This window comes from Sinohyriopsis cumingii, chromosome 9, assembly GCF_028554795.1.
Source record: "Sinohyriopsis cumingii isolate HCF-2022 chromosome 9, ASM2855479v2, whole genome shotgun sequence".
In the NCBI taxonomy this organism is placed as follows: Eukaryota; Metazoa; Mollusca; class Bivalvia; order Unionida; family Unionidae; genus Sinohyriopsis; species Sinohyriopsis cumingii.
The window spans coordinates 95,733,325-95,755,702 of NC_142969.1; the positions used below are offsets into that span (position 1 = coordinate 95,733,325).

Below are 22,378 nucleotides of genomic sequence, written 5' to 3' on the forward strand. Positions count from 1 at the left end.
ACTTTGCCTTGTAATATAGCGTAATTTGATTTCTGTGTGATGTCGTTAAGAAGATCTAGATACAAGCTGTTTTCGTTTTCGGCCAATGACCGCCATAACTGATGACCAAATGATTAAAGTCCGTATATTTTGGTGTTGTTTGTTTATTTATTTATTTATTTTTTTATTTTATTAATTATTATTTTTTTTGGTAGTAGAACAACCATTTAGAAGAACTAGCATGATATAGTTTTGATGCTGTTTTCTTTTAGATGGTGTTTAGAAGACAGAATCCTTTCTCTGGCCGGAATGTGCACCACCAAATAAATCAGTACAATTCTACAAAATAATGATGTTGACTCTTCCTTCAAAAAATCAATTCCAGGAAGAGAACCAGTGTGAGACCTAAGCTTATGGCCTCTGAGCAAGAATCACCGGACGCTCTTAGACTGGGGTTTGAGATAGCTACACATATTTCGCTATATGGCCTGCTTGGATTCAACACCTTTTTATATAACAAGTTACAAATTCCATTTCCAAACAAGCAACAGGTACTAGGCCAAAGAGGTTATGTAGCCTGACAAGCTTAAGTGTTCTTTGTGACACGGTTACGTAAACAGAGCCACATGCAGCTTTCTTATCAAAGGATGGTACTTACATAAAAAACACATCAATATCCGTCTTAATTAGCACAAAGATTATTCCCTCTTTTAAAACGCACCTGGTCTTCTCTTATCATTTTTTACAATTAGAACCAATACAGAATAACAACAGTTCAAAACGTGGTATTAGTCTGTAGATTAGATACACTAAGCCCATTAGAAAAAAATACCTGCACCAAAACGTCGATATTTGCTCAATGAAAATCCAGTTAGGTCGAATGATATTTTATTCTACCATCGGTTTTATATATCAAGCTGTGCATTAATTCCTAGAATGAAACATACATCATTCTTTATCTGAGCAAATAAATTGTTTCCATATGTGAAACATACTTGGTTGAGCTAAGAAAAGCTTAAATCACGTGACTTGAGGTATACGATGAAGACAACTATGACAGGAATGAGGTTCTGCTATCTTGGCTTTAGAGAAAAGGTTCCCAGGTTTTGTGTGTCTCGAAAAAAAATGTGTACATTAGTATTACACTTTTCCTTTGTTCCAGAAACTCTTTCACACATCTTAACGTTAAGTCATTACATCTTTCTTGAGTATAATATCAGTTTTAATTGAACTGACCACAATTGTTTAACGGCCTGATTGAAGCACACGTTCCGCTGATTTGAGGATCTAAAATCGGATTCCATGCGTCTCCATGTCCTAGGTTTAATGGTAACTATATAAGTCCAGACAAACAATAACGCCTTTGATAAGGGAGAAGTTGGAAACCTGACGGATCTTCTTTAATCGTCACCCATGTAGGCGTTATTGTAGTAAAACTGCCAGAAGAAGCTACGTAATTTTAATCAGCAGTATGACGGTATGGTAAAAAAGGCATTTATATCCACTGGCTCAAAATGGTTTTCCTTTCTTTACAGTGTAAAGCAATTATTTATTACAGAGTTTGCAGAAGTATAAAAACTCCCAGTACTTTGTTTATTCCTGACGCTCAGCATTAAGAGGTTAGTGTTAGGATTTGTCGGCCTGGTGTCAGGATAATGTGAATGGGTGGGATATGATGCAAAATGTCTGCGACATGATGTCGCAGTGTTAAACATCACTATAAACTGCCACACTGCGGACATCGTAGCAATATGACTGAACAGTTTTAAAGCTACTTTAAAAATACACACACGCGAGCGCGCGCACGCACACACATACACACACATCTTTCAATTTGACAAACCAAGGTTCTGACACTCAGGGCACGTGTTTTTTTAAAGTTCTGTTGCATTTAAGGCATTGAAAGATTCCCGTTCATTACAAATTATTGCGAAAAAAGACACCTTACAACTCTTGTTACTATAAATAGCTTCTTGCCATACTATCAAGACACGTATAACAATATACCTCAAACATGTAGCACAAATTTGACAAAATTCCAGACATCACTAATGACAACTACCCAAGAAAGATTTTTCATGTAATTGTATACCTTTTTCTCATGCAATTACTGGTAACAAATGCGCCATTTGTTTCTATCTTGTAGTAACTGTTACATATACTTAGAGTCTCAACTCGAATGACACGGAAAAGTTGTGACCATTTAAAACAATATTTGTCAATAGTGGATAAATCATTTCTCATGTAAAACATGTATGTATGTATGTATGTATGTATGTATGTATGTATGTATGTATACGTTATTTAAGATATGTTGGAGATGGGTAAGAAGATGATGACATTATTATAATAATCAATATATAAAAGCAGGTTTCCAGCTTATAATAATGTCATCATCTTTGTTCCCATCTCCAACATGTCTCAAATAATGTGCATTTTTCTCCCGAATATGTTGAAAAGGTTAGCTACATGATGATACCTTCAAGTATCTTTGGTTTCAAAAATCGTCGAAGAAGCAACTTTATTTATATCCATACTGATACTTATATTATTTCTTAACGCAGTAGAAACAAGGAGTCAACAACACTGACCAATGGAACACAACAGGAAATGAAAAGGACAAAACTACATTTTACAATTAAAATTACGAATAGCAGACAATGGATGATATTACAGTGTGTGACCATACATGAAGAGGAATAAATATGGATATTTTTTAACAAGGCAGTCCCTAAAGATAAGGACAAGCATTTATGTTACGAGTCATATCTTCCGTGTTTAGGTTACAACAAATATAATTCTGTATTTAGGTAAAAAAAAGACCTATATGTCTGTATATACGTTACAAGACCTTTATTTCCGTATTTCGGTGACAAGACATATTTTCTGTAAACAGATACACACCAAGGAAACGTGTCATAGAAACAGCAATCATGAAGAAAATAAAATGATCAACTTAATGTTTAATGTGTAAGGTTTCTTTAAGAAAACTGCAGTATTTCAAAGTAGTTATGACTGCTTTTTTATGTATGTAGTCGTGAATCAGGACGCAGTCAACTATACACTAAATATCGCGATCTTGCAATTTTCTCACAGACAGCCTTTCAACACATCTGCCTTCACGGACGTGCTTTTTAACAAGAGGACAGTAAGTTCGACAATCCAGATTTTGGAAAAGTAGTAATTTGGGTCATTATACATATCTACTTACACGAAAACAACGTATTTGAGTGATCAATAGCCTTTGTCATTTATCTTATTTGTCTGCCCATGCAAGAAACTTCAAAGCTGTTCGTACATGTAAATATCTTATATATTGATTTCAAACTCTTCCCGATTTAACGTATAAGCGTGACATTCGAAAGAACGTAAGGCACCCGCAAGGGTTTGGGGGTGGGGGAGTTGTGCAGTTCATATGTGTGTATATGTTTAGTTATTCTGGCATGTACCCCCTCCCTTTTGGAAAACTTTTCATCCAATACTCATGGATGGAAACCCAATTTTATCTTTGCACTTGTATGATTTTGTGTGTTGCAAGAAGACGTACAGTGTACCATGTTAACAAGTAGATGATAAAATAAAAGCAACATTTATTGTCGTTAGGGCTACATCCCATTGCACATACTAATACAAAACAAAACATTCATTGTCGTTAGGGCTATAGCCCATTGCACATACTAATACAAAACAAATCATGTATTGTCGTTAGGGCTACAGCCCACTGAACATACTGATACAAAACAAATCATGTATTGTCGTTAGGGCTATAGCCCATTGAACATACTAATACAAAACAAATAATTTATTGTCGTTAGGGCTACAGCCCATTGAACATACTAATACAAAACAAATCATTTATTGTCGTTAGGGCTACAGCCCATTGAACATACTAATACAAAACAAAAGCATTCATTCCATTATAGCAGTGAAAATAATCTCTACATGGAATGTATAGTACAAATGAAAATAGGAATTATATTAATACACGTGTAACATATAAAAAGAAATATCACCCTGACGCTACAATTATTATTTTGACTACAGAATACAATTTAAGTCTATAAATGAAGCGTATGGAATTATGGGACAAAATAATGGAACAGATGGCTAATCATACCATAAGTGATGATTATATTTGTTAAAAAAATACTATTATTTAGAAGAATGTACAATACACCAAGAAATGCAAGTCATACTAGACCGCTCCGGTGGCCTAGTGGTTAGAACGTCCGCCTCGGATGCGGGAGGTCGTGGGTTCAATCCCCGGCCGAGTCATACCAGAGACTTACAAAAATGGTACTAATAGCTGCCTTGCTTGGCGTTCAGCATTAAGAGGTTAGTGTTAGGACTGGTCGGCCTGGTGTCAGGATAATGTGACTGGGTGGGACATCATGCTACATGTCTGCAGCATGATGCCCCAGTGCTAGACATCACTATAAACTGCCACATTGCAGACATCGTAGCAACATGACTGAAAAATTGTTAAAGCTACGTTAAAAATCAAAATCACACATACATACACGCACACACGTCATACTAGAATAAAATGTACAATATAATATTTTTACTTTCCAGAGTCCTCACATTTAGAACACATTTGTTTTTGAAAATTCTCCACTTATGCAAACCACGATAAGATATGTCGTTCTGTAACATTGGTACTTTCAAGAAGGAAAGCAAAAGTCAAGCAATAAGAATGAAACCCAATTTTTTATGGCGTGTTAGAAAAGCACTGATTTTTACGTTCAAATGACAACATTTTCTGCTTAGAAGCGGAGTGATTTTGTCCACTATAGTTACATTAGTTTGTCCACTATAGTTGCATTAGTTTGTCCACTATAGTTACATTAATTTGTCCACTATAGTTACATTAGTTTGTCCACTGTAGTTACATTAGTTTGTCCACTATAGTTACATTAGTTTGTCCACTATAGTTACATTAGTTTGTCCACTGTAGTTACATTAGTTTGTCCACTATAGTTACATTAGTTTGTCCACTATAGTTACATTAGTTTGTCCACTGTAGTTACATTAGTTTGTCCACTATAGTTACATTAGTTTGTCCACTATAGTTACATTAGTTTGTCCACTATAGTTACATTACCATTTGACCATTTAATCTGATTTCCAAGAACTTAGTTAACATTTTCCCAAAAAACGGAGTGAATATTCACTTATGTGTAAGTATCCTGGAAACCGTTTGGGATAATAAACAATGTAATTTTAAGATGTTACTAACAGTGGCAAGGGAGGTAATACAGTATACCCTGAAAACCGTGTGCTACGAAAAGATCTATAGAATCTAGTGAAATGTGTATTCCATAGAAATAAATATGATGTTATTAAATGCCAGGAAACGGACGATACGTAATTATTACATATCAATGAATAATTTTTGCATGTGAGACACTTTGCATACCAATGAGTCATCGAATGAATTTTTTATGAAACCTCCCATCTCATTTTCTCCAGACCGAGTTCTAAATGCATGACCCAATTAAAATACCAGTCATAATTCAGAAGCACAGTTTCCTGTAAATTGTTAAAAATGCATATATTTAGTAGCCAAGACTTCCGGCGATTTAAAATCGCTTAAATTAATTTAATTATTTCTTCATAAACCCAAATCAACTCACCCCAAACCCGCCCCACCCTAGATAAAAGAGAAAACACATACTCTATAAGAAACTTTAAAATTAAAAAAAAAAAAACAAATAGAGACAAAAACACATAATATATGCAACAGTATTACCCGGCTTATGTCTCTGATTTTCTTGCCGGTATACCCTGCACTCTTCCCATATGTGCGTTTGTTTGTTTTGCAAAGCTTTCTCGATAAAAACGAAAATATTTGCGTGTATCGTCCTGGCAGATATATAGTGTATTTTGAAAATGTTTCCTTCCTCTAACTTCGTATGAATCGATCTTAAATGTCTGAAAACACCTCAGAAAATTGAAGTACAAATAACTCGATGTGAATATAGGCATCCTTCTCTGCTGAAGAGACTAGTGATTTCTATGAGGATGAATGAATGGCGTAATTTAATTATTACCATCAACTGATGTGGGCCATTATACCAATTTCCGCTTTACTAATAAAATGTCAGACAAATGCCGTACTGAAATCCAATTAAAGTGTAATCTTATCAGTAGAAATATATATTCAATTTGTCCACAACATTAGCAAAGTATTTATTTCTCTTGATGACAGAAGAAAAAAAATTCTTCAAACAAATTGTATTGCAAGACTCGTGTGCAAAAGTTTATTTACGCCATATACACACACACACACACACACACACACACACACATATATATATATATATATATATATATATATATATATATATATATATATATATATATATATATATATATATATATATATATATATATATATATATATATGCGTCAATAGTGCAAAATAAATGACTTTCTGAGTGTTCTCAGCAAAAGTCTGGTCCATCAAATAACTGTTAAGAATCCACTAAAATGGGGAAAGAAAATTCTCTTTTAATAAATTACTCATGTGCGACAGGTTATTAGTTTTAATTTCCTCCAGTTATGTTTTATGAATTATAAAACGAATACGATTTGAATTTAAGGTGTTACATGTCGGTTATGGTTTTCTTTTTATGCAATCAAATACGCACAGACGATGATATGAGCAGAAAGCTTTTACGAATATTTTAAATATATATTTTTATTTTCTTCAACTCCAATTCTGGATCAAGTGAAGCGTGGCTAATAAACATTGGGGAAATAAGCAGAATTATTGAACCTACCTAACAAAAATGAATCAATAGGACCTTCGTTAACCTTTTGGTCAAGAGCCCTATTAATGGCAACACTAATTTATACAGAACGCAATCATTATTCCGCCTAAAATTTATGTCTGAAGGAAAATGTAATTTTTAACAAGCAGTATATAATAAACAGGATTCAACAGTTAAATGTCATTTAGTAAGCATAATACCGTATTCGTTCTTCAACAGCTAAACGTCAGTCAGTAAGCATAATACCGTATTCGCCCTTCAACAGCTAAACGTCAGTCAGTAAGCATAATACCGTATTCGTTCTTCAACAGCTAGACGTCAGTCAGTAAGCATAATACCGTATTCGTTCTTCAACAGCTAAACATCAGTCAGTAAGCATAATACCGTATTCGTCCTTTAACAGTTAAACGTCAGTCAGTAAGCATAATACCGTATTCGTTCTTCAACAGCTAAACGTCAGTCAGTAAGCATAATACCGTATTCGTCCTTCAACAGCTAAACGTCAGTCAGTAAGCATAATACCGTATTCGTTCTTCAACAGCTAAACGTCAGTCAGTAAGCATAATACCGTATTCGTCCTTCAACAGCTAAACGTCAGTCAGTAAGCATAATACCGTATTCGTTCTTCAACAGCTAAACGTCAGTCAGTAAGCATAATACCGTATTCGTCCTTCAACAGCTAAAGATCAGTCAGTAAGCATAATACCGTATTCGTCCTTCAACAGCTAAACGTCAGTCAGTAAGCATAATATCGTATTCGTCCTTCAACAGCTAAACGTCAGTCAGTAAGCATAATACCGTATTCGTTCTTCAACAGCTAAACATCAGTCAGTAAGCATAATACCGTATTCGTCCTTTAACAGTTAAACGTCAGTCAGTAAGCATAATACCGTATTCGTTCTTCAACAGCTAAACGTCAGTCAGTAAGCATAATACCGTATTCGTTCTTCAACAGCTAAACGTCAGTCAGTAAGCATAATACAGTATTCGTCCTTCAACAGCTAAACGTCAATCAGTAAGTATTACACCGTATTCGTCCTTCAACAGCTAAACGTCAGTCAGTAAGCATAATACCGTATTCGTTCTTCAACATCTAAACGTCAGTCAGTAAACATAATACCGTATTCGTTCTTCAACAGCTAAACGTCAGTCAGTAAGCATAATACCGTATTCGTCCTTCAACAGCTAAACGTCAGTCAATAAGCATAATACCGTACTCGTCCTTTAACAGCTAAACGTCAGTCAGTAAGCATAATACCGTATTCGTCCTTCAACAGCTAAACGTCAATCAGTAAGCATTACACCGTATTCGTCCTTTGACAGCTAAACGTCAGTCAGTAAGCATAATACCGTATTCGTTCTTCAACAGCTAAACGTCAGTCAGTAAGCATAATACCGTATTCGTCCTTCAACAGCTAAACGTCAGTCAGTAAGCATAATACCGTATTCGTTCTTAAAAAGCTCAACGTCAGTCAATAGGCATAATACCGCATTTATTCGTCCAATCTATTACTAACGTTTCTTTTCCTGGCCCATAAAGTTCGTCAACAAAATTATATATGTCCCTTGCAATTTGCAAAATTGCATTAATATATTCTCATCTGAATCCCTAATTGTTTCTGTAGTAGGTCCCCACAAACGTATTTGAATTAAATTAAGAAATGAAAATGTTTATAAGCCCTTTGAAAGAAGCAACACATGCAGTCGCTTGAACATTTGGCTTACACTAAACAGAAATAGCCACATGTGTTTGGAATGATACTCACTTCTAATACCGCGGAATTGTGTCATATCCCGTATTAATTCCAGAGGTTAGCGTAAATCACAATTAAACCAAATTATTTAACTGTTTCCATCTGTACAAACGCCCATTTGAGCGTCAGAGCAACTATATATAAAACGTTATTAACTTCTCCTTAGACATCAACTGCTCAAACACATGTTATACCGATGTTATACCGATGAAAGGTTTTGATGCCGTGCCACATATTAACTGTAGTTAAGGTGTTACATTATTCTTAGGTTCACAAATCTTTATATTTAGTACTGACTTACCAAGTTTGTCTTAAAAATGTTTACTTGAAACCATCATATACTACTACAACTATTACTACTACTACTACTACTACTACTACTACTACTACTACTCTCTCTCTCTCTCTCTCTCTCTCTCTCTCTCTCTCTCTCAAATTGTGTCACTGTGCCATAAGACAACACAGAAAACCGTACACATACTCCCTGTCCGTTGTGGTGCATCTGCTATGAAGTTTTCCTTTTTTATGTACAATTTTCATTACTGTCGCTAAAAGTATAAAGAGAGTGTAGCAAACCATTATTAAATTAAGTTAATTCCTGGTCTCATACTCCGTAATTTGTGTTCCCACGTGTTTATGTGTAATATAAATACTTCATAAAGTTTGAAAGTAGGATATACTATTTTCTCAGTCGAAAGCCTTATTCATGTTAACATCTTTCTTAGACTTGTGCACGATGTTCTGTCTGTGACATCTAGTTTTATCTCCTTTGTTTTTAAATTGAGTCACTCTGTGTACCCTGACAATCATTCAAGAAACTCCACTGGAAAACCTATAGAAATAAGTATTTATTTACATCTAGCGGCTTAACCTTTAGTGTCAAGACAAGGACAATCTAACACTCTTTTAACTTTCCAAAATATAAATTTATTTAAATCAAATATTAACTCAAACAAAGTGAAAGAATGAAAATTAGCTTACAGTGTTCGAATTCATAGAATATTATCCAAAACTGCATCATCAATTTTTCACAAATCCGGAAACTGTCCAAAGTTATTCCGAATGAGGTTTGTAATGTGTTTATGTGCTAAAGCCCTAACCCCAATGAAGAATCGCAGTTCTAAATCCAAATGTTTTTACTTCTATGTAATTGCGTCAACTTAGAACATCACTGAAGTCCTTGAAAAATTCACATAATCCAATTGAATTATTTAAATAATCAAGTCTTTGAATAAATGCACATTATTCGATAAGAAATGACTGTTAAATTAAAGATTTTCCACTCTGCTAAATCCATAGAACAAATCTTAATACATTACTATTTCTTCTCAAAGGCTCTTAACAACAGGCATAAAATGAAGAATGGAATACGTGGTGCGTGTGTTTTAGTATATAATCTCTCTATATATATATGCATAAAAATCAACCGAATCTGATTCACTTAAAAATTCTGGAAAAATTAAATCGTATAATTTCAAAATAATTCAAAGAGTCATGTGCTGACCTTCTCAGACATTTGAACCAATAGACAATTGGAGCATGCATGATAGCTCTAGAGGGCAAATGTTCTCCTACTTTCACTTGACGTTTATGCGACCTCCTTTCAAAATTAATGCATGGCGTATTTGACCTAAATAGTTGTTGTCTTTACCATACAGACCGGGTCTGGTTCATGGACGAATCTTGTACCCGCGCTGTAGGTGTACTTTACTATAGAACTAAACAACCACTGAATGTAAAGAATTAAAAAATAAACGTCATAAACCCAAATGACTTAAAATAAAACCATGTTATAAATTAAATAGATGATACGTATATCCGTAACAGTAATAGAAAATGCATTAATTGATTAAAGGTCAAGGTCAGGAGATATTGTAGATTTTATAGAGCAATCTGTATGTTCCGATAATACAAATCCCTTTCTGCACTTTTAGCCTGAGCAAATCCCAGAATTGATAAATCCTATAATATTTACGTTGGGTCCTGTTTCATTAACAAATTAGGATTATTTGAATATTCTAATAAAATACGTTCCAAATACAAAAGGGTCATGATAGGATGGGGACTTAGTTTCTGACACGTGCTCCAATCTGTATTTTATATCTGCTGTAAAAAGGACGTATCATACACCAGCTATAGGCAGAGTTCTATTTAATATGTACCACTGAGCAAACATGTCACCTTGCACCATTTGATTAAAAAAAATGCCTTTTTCTACATAGGTACAAACGTCATATATACCAGTGTACTTGAAACAATACTGCATCATCAAATTTTTGCGTGACATCAAAATCACAATAAAATAACTGAACATTCTCAAAATATGATAATGTATAAGGATATATATTTAATAATGAAATCGACAACGGCACAGAAGGTAACTCATTGTCTAACCTGTCCATGAAAAATATGTAAGGCATTTCATATGTTTTCTGAGTGATTTTATTTCAACGTATCGCTTCATGCAATGATTAATGTAGCTATTACACTGGGAAATTAGTTGTATTGCATGTACATACTAATACTTGCTCTATAGCACAAGCTATACGTTCAACAACATTTATAATTTTCACGGAAAATAGAAATTTGGCAGGGACAGCGACCTTTTGTAAAATAAAATCGTTCGTACAATATATAAAAAGTAACCTTCTAGGGTAAGGTCTTGCCAAGTTTGTTATCTTGGACGCTTTCATGGCATGCTCCTTAAAAATGTACCATTATTATGAAACCGTGCACGTCTTTGATCGTCTTTCCGCGCACAGCACATTCACTCCGATATGCATTTATATGGTTGAATACTTGCTACAAGCTAAAGGCACCTTCAGGGCTATATTCATCACAGTTGATAAAAGTGTACGCAAGGTTCAATCATAACTCACTCTTGTTATCCCAAAAAAGCACAACTAAACCGCGTAGGTTTCAACAGAAACAGTAGGGAACTGGTTTATTAGGGTTCATGTATCATATTGTACAAGATTTATGTCTGCATTTGCTTGACTGAGATTGATTTTTCTCGTGCTATACTTTACTACTCTTTCATGTGGCAGCTGTTACATTCAAATATAAACTTATATGGATTACTTTGCTTAGATAACGGTATTTCTTCTTTGTTATTGGTGATATTCTATACTTACATATTTTTTTCTTTGTTATTGGTGATATTCTATACCTACGTATTTCTGTTTTGTTATTGGTGATATTCTATACCTACGTATTTCTGTTTTGTTATTGGTGATATTCTATACCTACGTATTTCTGTTTTGTTATTGGTGATATTCTATACCTACGTATTTCTGTTTTGTTATTGGTGATATTCTATACCTACGTATTTTTTCTTTGTTATTGGTGATATTCTATACCTACGTATTTCTGTTTTGTTATTGGTGATATTCTATACCTACGTATTTTTTCTTTATTATTGGTGATATTCTATACCTACGTATTTCTGTTTTGTTATTGGTGATATTCTATACCTACGTATTTCTGTTTTGTTATTGGTGATATTCTATACCTACGTATTTCTGTTTTGTTATTGGTGATATTCTATACCTACGTATTTCTGTTTTGTTATTGGTGATATTCTATACCTACGTATTTCTGTTTTGTTATTGGTGATATTCTATACCTACGTATTTCTGTTTTGTTATTGGTGATATTCTATACCTACGTATTTCTGTTTTGTTATTGGTGATATTCTATACATACGTATTTTTTTTCTTTGTTATTGGTGATATTCTATGTATACGCGCCATTTCCTCAAATACAGTCTGCATTAAAAAGCATCAGTTAACTTGGATGGAATATCATTTGGGAATGCTCGTCCGCACATTTAAGGCTACACGTAAAGGCTACAATGAAGTACATAGTTAGTCAAAGACCGATGGACTTATTACCAGTATTGTCATGTTAGAGAGATAGGTATATAATGGGTCAGAGAAGTGGAGAGTTTTAGAAATACGAATTTTTGATGGGTCAGAAGATTGTTAGATGGGTAGCTACGAAGTTAAAATAACTAAGAGATGATAGTAATGTTTTTCTTATTCTATAATAAATGACCACATTTTTAGCATTCATACCTGGGGTTGATGTTGTTGGTATTATTTGTATGTTTGCGACTCGTTTGCGCTGCCTTGTGTAGCTTGATTATTGAAAAAGAGGTGACTGCAGCAACGTTAAAAAATGTATCAATTACACACAGGTTATTTTAGTGGAGAAAAAAATAAAATTGTACATTGACAAAACCTAGATCACTGGACATTTTCCACAGCACTGGGTTCTATGAAAATGACTGCGATGGAAAAACTACCCAGATCATATCGTTATTAGGTTTCCAGTGTATTAAATGACATGCATGAACAACGAAGTGATACATACAAAACCTTAGACACTATATCATTAAAATAAAGCTAGGATCACAGAACCGTCAGAGGTTTCTCAACCTGCGTCAAGCTGCTTGATTGGACGTTTTCCATGACGTAGGAGCAGCCTAGTTTTGCCACTCAAAAGCCCGATTTCCATGACATATCTACGACATAGCCTTGCCGTTAGACTGCCAGGTTTTCATGACATATCTACACAACAGCCTTGATATTAGACTACTATATTACTATGAATATCTGTACTACAGACTTGATATTGGACTGCCAGACTTTCATAACATACCTACACCACAGCATTACTTTAAGACTGTTAGATTGTCACGACATATCTACAGCACAGCCTTGCTAATTAGACTGACAGATTTCCATGACATATCTACACCACAGTCTGGCTTTAAGACTGTCAGATATCCATGATACATCTACACGACAGCCTTGATATTAGACTCCAAGATTTCCATGAATATATACACCACAGCCTTGATATTAGAATTCCAGATATCCATGACATATCTACACCACAGCTTTGATATTAGACTGCTAGATTTACATGACATATCTACACAATAGCCTTGATATTGGACGGATAGATTTCCATGACATATCTAAACCACAGCCTTGTGTTAAGAATGCTATATTTCCATGACATATCTACACCTCAGCCTTGCTAATTAGACTGCCAAATTTCCATGACATGTCTCCACCACAGCCTTGATATTAGACTGCTAGGTTTCCACGACGTGTCTATACCTCAGCCTTGCTAATTAGACTTAGTTTTCCATGATATATCAACACAACAGCCTTGTTTTAAGATTGTCAGATATTCATGACATATCTACACCACCGCCTTAATATTAGACTGCTAGATTTTCATGAATATCTACACCACAGCCTTGATGTAAGACTGTTAGTTTTCCATGATATATCAACACAACAGCCTTGCTTTAGGACTGCCAGATAGCCATGATATACCTAAACCACAGCCTTGATATAAGACTGATAGATTTCTATGACATATCTACACCACAGCCTTAATATTAGATTTCCAGATTTCCAAGACATATCTACACCAAAGCCTTGATATCAGACTGCCAGATAGCCATGACATATCTACACCACAGCTTTGCTAATTATACTGCCAGACTTCCATAAAGTATCTACGCAACAATCTTGATTTTAGACTGCCAGATTTCCATGACATATCTACACCAAAGCCTTGATATCAGACTGCCAGATAGCCATGACATATCTACACCACAGCTTTGTTAATTATACTGCCAGACTTCCATAAAGTATCTACGCAACAATCTTGATTTTAGACTGCCAGATTTCCATGACATATCTACACCAAAGCCTTGATATCAGACTGCCAGATAGCCATGACATATCTACACCACAGCTTTGCTAATTATACTGCCAGACTTCCATAAAGTATCTACGCAACAATCTTGATTTTAGACTGCCAGATTTCCATGACATATCTACACCAAAGCCTTGATATCAGACTGCCAGATTTCCATGACATATGTGCTCCATAGCATAGTCTTTGTGGTGTATATGCATCTTAATAACCAGGTTTCTATGACATATGTGCATTCTAACCGTTTGTAACTGAATGCCAGATATTCATGACATATGTGCACCCTAGTCCTACTATCAGACTATTGGATGTGCATGACATATTTGCACCCGAGTCTCTTTATTTGACTGACAGATTTGCATGACATATGTACACTCTAGTGTCAGACCTACATATGTCAATGCTACATGTACAAACTGTCAGATGCTTTTGATATTTGTTCATCCTAGTAATGATGTTAGACTCCGATTTCCATGGAGATGTACACCCTATTCTTGTTAATAGACTGTCAGATTTCCATTACATATACGTACCTAGTGTTGAAGTGCCCCTAGTCTTGCCGTTAGACTGTCAGATTTCCATTACATATATATACCTAGTCTTGAAGTGTCCCTAGTCTTGCCGTTAAACTGTCAAATTTCAATTACACACACACACACACACACATAAATATATATATATATATATATATATATATATATATATATATATATATATATATATATATATATATATATATATATATATATATATATATACCTAGTCTTGAAGTGCCCCTAGACTTGTTGTTAGACTATCAGATTTCCAAGATATATGTGCACCTAATCCTGCTGTAAAACTGGCAGATTTCCATGACATATGTGCCCCTAGTCTTGCTGTTAGACTGTCAGTTTCCATGGCATATGTGCCCCTAGTCTTGCTGTTAGACTGTCAGATTTCCATGACATATATGCATGTTAACTCTTATACCGTCACATGTATATGAAAATTATGTTTTGGGGGAAGGGTGCATAATCTCTTGCCACGCCTCTGAAATCGTGCTAAGTATCATCCAATGAAATCTCGTCATTGTTTCTTAGTTCTATTCATTGGACGATTATTCAATTACAGATGCTTCTGTTCAACACGTTTCCTTGGTAACAAGCAAGTTAACTCGTCAATTTCCGTTTAAAGGGGTGTGAGATTTGTGCATTTTGCTCAGTCCACCAGGTATTGCAAAAATATTTAGCATTAGTAGGACTCAGAAGATAATTAACTGATTGAGTGACATTCCATCTTTTAATGCTTCTCTAATTATATTTTCATTTAGGAAGTAGGTCTATCACCTTTTGCAGTCAACATTGTTTATATGTGGGTATTTAGTGCACATGTATATTACAAAAGATTGTCATATTTGTAGTGCATTTACATAAGCAACTAAATTCTGCTTCCATTCAAAGGAGAATTAAGAGGATACAATGCTGGTAGTCTACAAAGTCTCTTTTTTATATTCAATTCAATATAAGCGGGACATTATTCAACGAGTTTCGTAACTATAATATTTAATCTTTACCCATTTGAGTTCTTTTTATCACATAACTTTTATTTCAGTGGAAATTATTAGATGGAAAGAAGAATTAATAATTTTGTTTATTCTAACAGACGCTGTACCTTTCATTTGTTGTGCATACAATATAGTCCCAAACAAAATTGATCTACTAAAGGTAGATTGTAATTTTTACAAACTATAAATCAAAGAACAAGCGTCCATCCAAATAAACAGAACATTTTATAACGGCAAGTTCATTTTGAAAACAGAATGATGAATACGTGTGATGCCATATTGTGTGATAGGTACACAATAGGATTAGAGTACATGTTTATCCTAAAATGTCACTTTCACAACTAAACATTGCTTTCCTGCTATTTTCATGTGGAAATAGGATTACTGGATTCAGAAATTCCCAAATTTGCTTAATGCATTTGTGACCTGATATTTGCAGCATTCGATTTGGAAAGGTAAACTGTACAGAAGTCGTAAACAAATTTCTTTTTGAGTCGGATTTGCATCACATATTTACTGCGTAAATATGCTGTGATTAAATAAATTTCTGTCAATTCGTAGACCAGTTTATGTCCACATACTTCAGTGAACAGGGGTGATTTTATTTACTTATGTAAGTTAGCATTTAAACCATGCTGGCTTATGGTGTGGTATCGTTGCTACAAATATACTACCCCCTCTCTCCAACCCACCCGCTATTAAATGACTAATATCCATAGTTTTACTTCTTGTTGTTGTTCTTGTTTTGGAGTTTTACGCCAATTGTCTTATGATAATATTTTTTTTACATGACATATGATAACCCTGTCGGGGTAAATTGTACATAATCAAACAGCCGAGAAAATTTTTCCTCAGTTTCCTTTCGCGAGTCGAGTGTTCATTGAAAACAAAACATTCCAGAAGGCGAGGTTAAAAATGTTTTCCCCATGATCGAAGCAAATCAGTAAAGAGAGTGTTGCACAATAATTTCATGGGCTTATTTGGACCAATCAGAATCACATAAAGTGATATGTTCATATGTTATATAATGAAAAATATTAAACTGCGCAAACTATAGGTAAAGTGTATTGATTATGTGATAAATATATATGAACAATTATTTCTTACAATATAAATATAATGTTTGACATTTGAAAGACTTTCCCACTTGTGGTTGTTGTTGTTGTTGTTGTAGGGTTTAACGCCATTTTTCAGCACACGATAGGCTATAGATGGCGGCCAGTATTAATGATGGAGGAAGAATCCGGGAAAACCCCGGAAAGAACCACGGACCCACGAGAAGCTACTGGCAAGCTTTCTCACATACGCACATTGGCTGAATCCGAGACTCGAACCCACGCAGACAGATGTGAGATGGCAGTGATCTGTAACGGACAGCGCTTTAGACCATTCGGCCACTCGGGGCCCCTTCACACTTGTGGCCACATTTACCAAATGTATAGGATTTCCAAGTTTGAAATAATATTGACTTTTAATTGGGCTACTGGTCACTGGTAAAATGATACAGTATATGTTACAAAAATCACAAACATCGAACAAAAGTGCAAACGTGTTGATGAAACAAAATTGATGCAAAACATACGTGCCAAAATTGACTATATAAATAAATAAATAAATAAAATTTATTTATAAAATAAAATAAAATAAAATAAAATAAAATAAATAAATAACTCAATGAAGGCATTTACCTTGTCCAGAAAGATATCCGCATGAAAGACACAACAATGCCAGCATCCATGATGTAATCTTCCACTCAATGCTTTGCATTTTCTGAAATGAAATAGGAGATATCCTAATAAATTCATAATACTTGCCATATCGAAACATTGCCTGCCATATTCAAATAAAATGATACTGTTTGCTATATGCAAATAAAATGATACTGCCATTTGATAATAAAATCATCCTGTCTGCCATATAATACAATCACACTGCCTGCCATAAATTAATAAAATCATCCTGCTTTCCATATACCAATAAACTCATGCCACCTGCCACATCATAATAACATCATACTTCCATATAAAAATAAACTCATGCCACCTGCCACATCATAATAACATCATACTGATTTCCATATACCAATAAACTCATACCACCTGCCACATCATAATAACATCATACTGATTTCCCTGCCACATCATAATAACATCATACTGCTTTCCATGTACCAATAAACTCATGCCACCTGCCACATCATAATAACATCATACTGATTTCCCTGCCACATCATAATAACATCATACTGCTTTCCATATACCAATAAACTCATGCCACCTGCCACATCATAATAACATCATACTGATTTCCCTGCCACATCATAATAACATCATACTGATTTCCATGTACCAATAAACTCATGCCACCTGCCACATCATAATAACATCATACTGCTTTCCATATACCAATAAACTCATACCACCTGCCACATCATAATAACATCGTTCTGCTTTCCATATAACAATAAACTCATGCCACCTGCCACATCATAATAACATCATACTGCTTTCCATATACCAATAAACTCATACCACCTGCCACATCATAATAACACCGTTCTGCTTTCCATATACCAATAAACTCACACCACCTGCCATATCATAATATCATACTGCTTTTCAGTTTCTAATACAATCATACTGCCTGCCGTACTTTATATAGAACATATATGCCGTTCATATCCAAATAAAAGTATAATGCCTGCCATATTCTATTTATTTTCATACTGCATGTAATATCTATAAAAAAAATCATACTGTCATATTCCAATAAATTAAAACTGCCTTTCTTATTATACTTAATTCGATAATGCCGGCCATATTCTAAAAAAATCATTCTGCCTGTCATATTTAATACAAGCACACTGCCTGTCATATTTCATTTTAATCATACTGCCTCTCATGTTCTAAAAGAATCATTCTGCCTGCCATAATCAAATTAAATAATAATGTCTGAACACATGCTAATTAAATAATAATGCCTGTACATATACTAATTCAATAATAATGTCTGTACATATACTAATTAAATAATGATGCCTGTACATATACTAATTAAATAATAACGCCTGTACATACACTAATTAAATGTAATCTAGATCTTTTTATCGTAGCTTTAACAATTTTTTAGCCATATCGCTACGATGTCTGCAATGTGACAGTTTATAGTGATGTCTAGCACTGGAGCATCATGCCGCAGACATGTAGCATGATGTCCCACCCAGTCACATTATCCTGACACCAGGTCGACCAGTCCTAACACTAATAATAAGAATGATAATAATAATAATAATAATAATAATAATAATAATAATAATAATAATAATAATAATAATGAGGACTTTGTATAGCGCCTAATCTTTAGATGCTCTAAGCGCTTTACAACATTAGACAACCACCTGTAAGATAAAAAACACATAATTATATGATTACAAAAACAAACACCATGAAATTAGAGAACATTAAAAAACATGGTGAGAATAGGAATCATTATTGGGTCTATAAGTTTGTTCTTGCAGTCGAAATAAGTGAGTTTTGAAAGCCCTCTTGAATGTGATCACTGTGTCTTTGTGTCTAAGTTCAGTGGGCAATCAATGCTTAATGCTGAGCGCCAAGCGAGGCAGCTGTTAGTACCATTCTTGTAAGTCTTGACTCGGTCGGGGAATGAACCCACGACCTCCCGCATCCGAGGCGGACACTCTAACCAGTAGAGCGGTCTACTAATTAATTAATATTGCCTGTACATATACCAATTAAATAATAATGCCTGTACATATACTAATTAAATAATAACGCCTGTACATATACGAATTAAATAATAATGCCTGTACATATACTAATTAAATAATAATGCCTGTACATATACTAAACTTACAAATAGTATTACACTCGCAAATGAAGAGCATGAAACGATCAAATAAAGAATGTTTGTTTCCATACCCTAGCTGATTGCGCAATGATGCCAAACTGAATACATCACAATGCGTCTTTACATTGTAGAAGATACATTCCAAGACTGGTTAAACTAGAAGATAAATGCCTAGACTGGTTAACAAATAAGATAAATGTCAAAACAGGTTAACATTTCAGCATCAATTTTCGAAAACAGTGCTTCCATGAGATCTTATTTTTGCTTGCAGATATGATGGGATTATATTAAATTATTATATATAGCAGTATGGGATTATATTAAATTATTTTATGTAGTAGTATGGCATTATATTAAATTATTTCCTCTAGCATTGTCATATTCAGATCCAAGACAAGTTAATGGACAAAGATCAATTGTACAATCACGTGACATTAAGGAACTCTGTGAATGATCAGAGACATCCTTTCAAAAAGGGAGACAATCATCATGTGTAACATAATCATCAGCTGCATTTTCTTTTTCAGTTTGCATACAACTATTCGACTGTTTTTCCGAATCGACTATTTGAAATATAATTAGGCGCTTCAATGGCTTTCATCAAATGCATGTGGCGCCATATTAAATTGTATCATTTGACAGTAATGGAAGCTTAGTATGTGCTTGAAGACGCTGCGTAATTTGTAGAAGACACAAATTTGAAATCTGCGTATAATTGTTCATACTAATTTCATTTCATTAAGATACCAGTTGGTAATTAAAGGCAGATCTACAGCCAGTTAAATTTCATTTCCAGCAGAGAATCTCCACATTGCTTTCTAGGGTGCCATGATACATTTCATGATACGGTCCATGCAGGCACGCTTCCTTCCTCTAATTAACTGATTAAATGTTGAATAAACTAGATAAAAGTTTATTTTTTTACTTCGAAACTTTGAAATCTTCCAGAACCGACCGTTAAATACAAATTTTAAAGAACGCAGAATGGACTTAGAGTGGGTAATTTTATGTGGAAGCTTGTACACTACAATATACTGTTGATATATAATCTAAAATATACTATTTATTGATATTTGCTTAATTTAATTTCTTGTTATCAGTGGTTGTTCATGAATATTTATTAAAAGGTTACAAAATCTACAATATGTTTCTTTCCTTTTTATGTAAATAATCTGATATATTTGTTTTAATTTTAGGAAAGGTTATCAAAATCATTTTCATGGTGAAATTGCATTCATGATGATGCCACATACTTGAGAATTGTAAAAATGGGTATAGGTAGACGTTTTACATATACATCCATTGGATATGTGGTGATTTAGCACGTGAAAATGATACTTAGTGGTACTCAGTTAAAGAAATTTATAATTAATGTTATATACTTAGAGGGAAGATAATCCCGAGAGACTACCTGAATTGTTAAAGATGCATTGAGATAAATTCTGTATATAACTCGAGGAAATAAAAATTATTTACGTATGAATAAATGGGCAAAATGTTAGTTTTAATTTTATTTCTTTAATTTGAACTTTAGATTAACAAAATTTTAAATCATGTTTATTTCCAGATAGATCAGAAATTTTATTTGCACATTATACAGAGTTCTCTAGGCTGACAAGGAAAGCTGTTTTCTGAATAAAACAGGTTATGAATGTTCCAGTACTGTGTCCCATCTCCTTAAACAATATATCTTTATGCATTTTTTTAAATATATTCCAGAGACTGATATTGAAAGTGAAATCGATTAGAAGAATGCTTTAATTAAATAAAGTAAATCAAGAAAATGACTAGATATTTAAGTCATGTGACCATAAACGATGTAAAACGCTGACAGTATAAAATGTGGAAAGGCTTTTAATCTGAAACAGCATTTCGGTTCTAAGGATCACTTATCTTCAACAAAAAAAAACTTTTTGCACACGTGTACCTTCCTTAAATTACTTCAAATACGTGTTTACCTTCCTAAATCGTCTTAAAGCAATGTGGTTTTAAGTATTAAATAAAAGAGAGAATGTTGTACAGTGAGGCTGAATCTGTCTTGTATCTCTGCCAGGTGTTACTTCGTTAATCCTTAATTACTTACACCAGTATAAAACAGTAAAGTCTGGATCCAAGATCTTTGTAATTTCATTTTTCTATTAAGACCAGATCTTTTAGACACACGATACTTTAAAACAAATTTTGTTATACTGTAGGCTGAATGTAATCGAAAATGAAGTGTGACAAAAATGGATTCTGAAGTAGATCGTGACTATGTTGTCAAATTTTACAAGAATTATATCTGTATAGCTATATAGCTATTTGTTGTTGTCATTTACAAGTACTTTACCTATGTCATTATACGCTTACGGGTACCTTACCTCAGTCATTGTACGGTTAGAGGCACCATCCATCAGTCATTGTACGCTTACCTGAGTAGAAATCACCCTGTTTATCATGGCTTACAAATCACCCTGTTATCCGAGTTACAAATCATCATGTTATCCTGGGTTACAAATCACTGTTATCCTGGGTAACAAATCACCCTGTTCTCCTGCGTAACAAATTACCCTGTTCTCCTGAGTTACACTCTTTAGCCAGAGTAAAAAATCTGATTAAATTTTAATTCAGATGCTTAGTTATATTTTATCTAAAACTTGATAGTAAATTGTAAATAATAGTTTCGAATCAATTTTGTATTTGCTACCTCTTCACAGAGTCAACACGAAATGTGCATATCT

The 22,378-nt window shown here is 34.0% G+C and overlaps 1 protein-coding gene across 4 annotated transcripts in view; it reads right to left on the bottom strand.

Annotated features, from left to right (window-relative positions):
- LOC149792282 (cubilin-like) overlaps positions 1-22,378 on the bottom strand; it is a 273,994-nt gene that overhangs the window by 105,692 nt on the left and 145,924 nt on the right. For all 4 annotated transcript variants that reach the window (XM_089970837.1, XM_089970836.1, XM_089970838.1 and 1 more), the window contains exon 2: positions 17,480-17,561. In XM_089970837.1, coding sequence (XP_089826963.1) covers positions 17,480-17,561 — 82 coding nt within the window. The remainder of the gene's footprint in view (positions 1-17,479; positions 17,562-22,378) is intronic.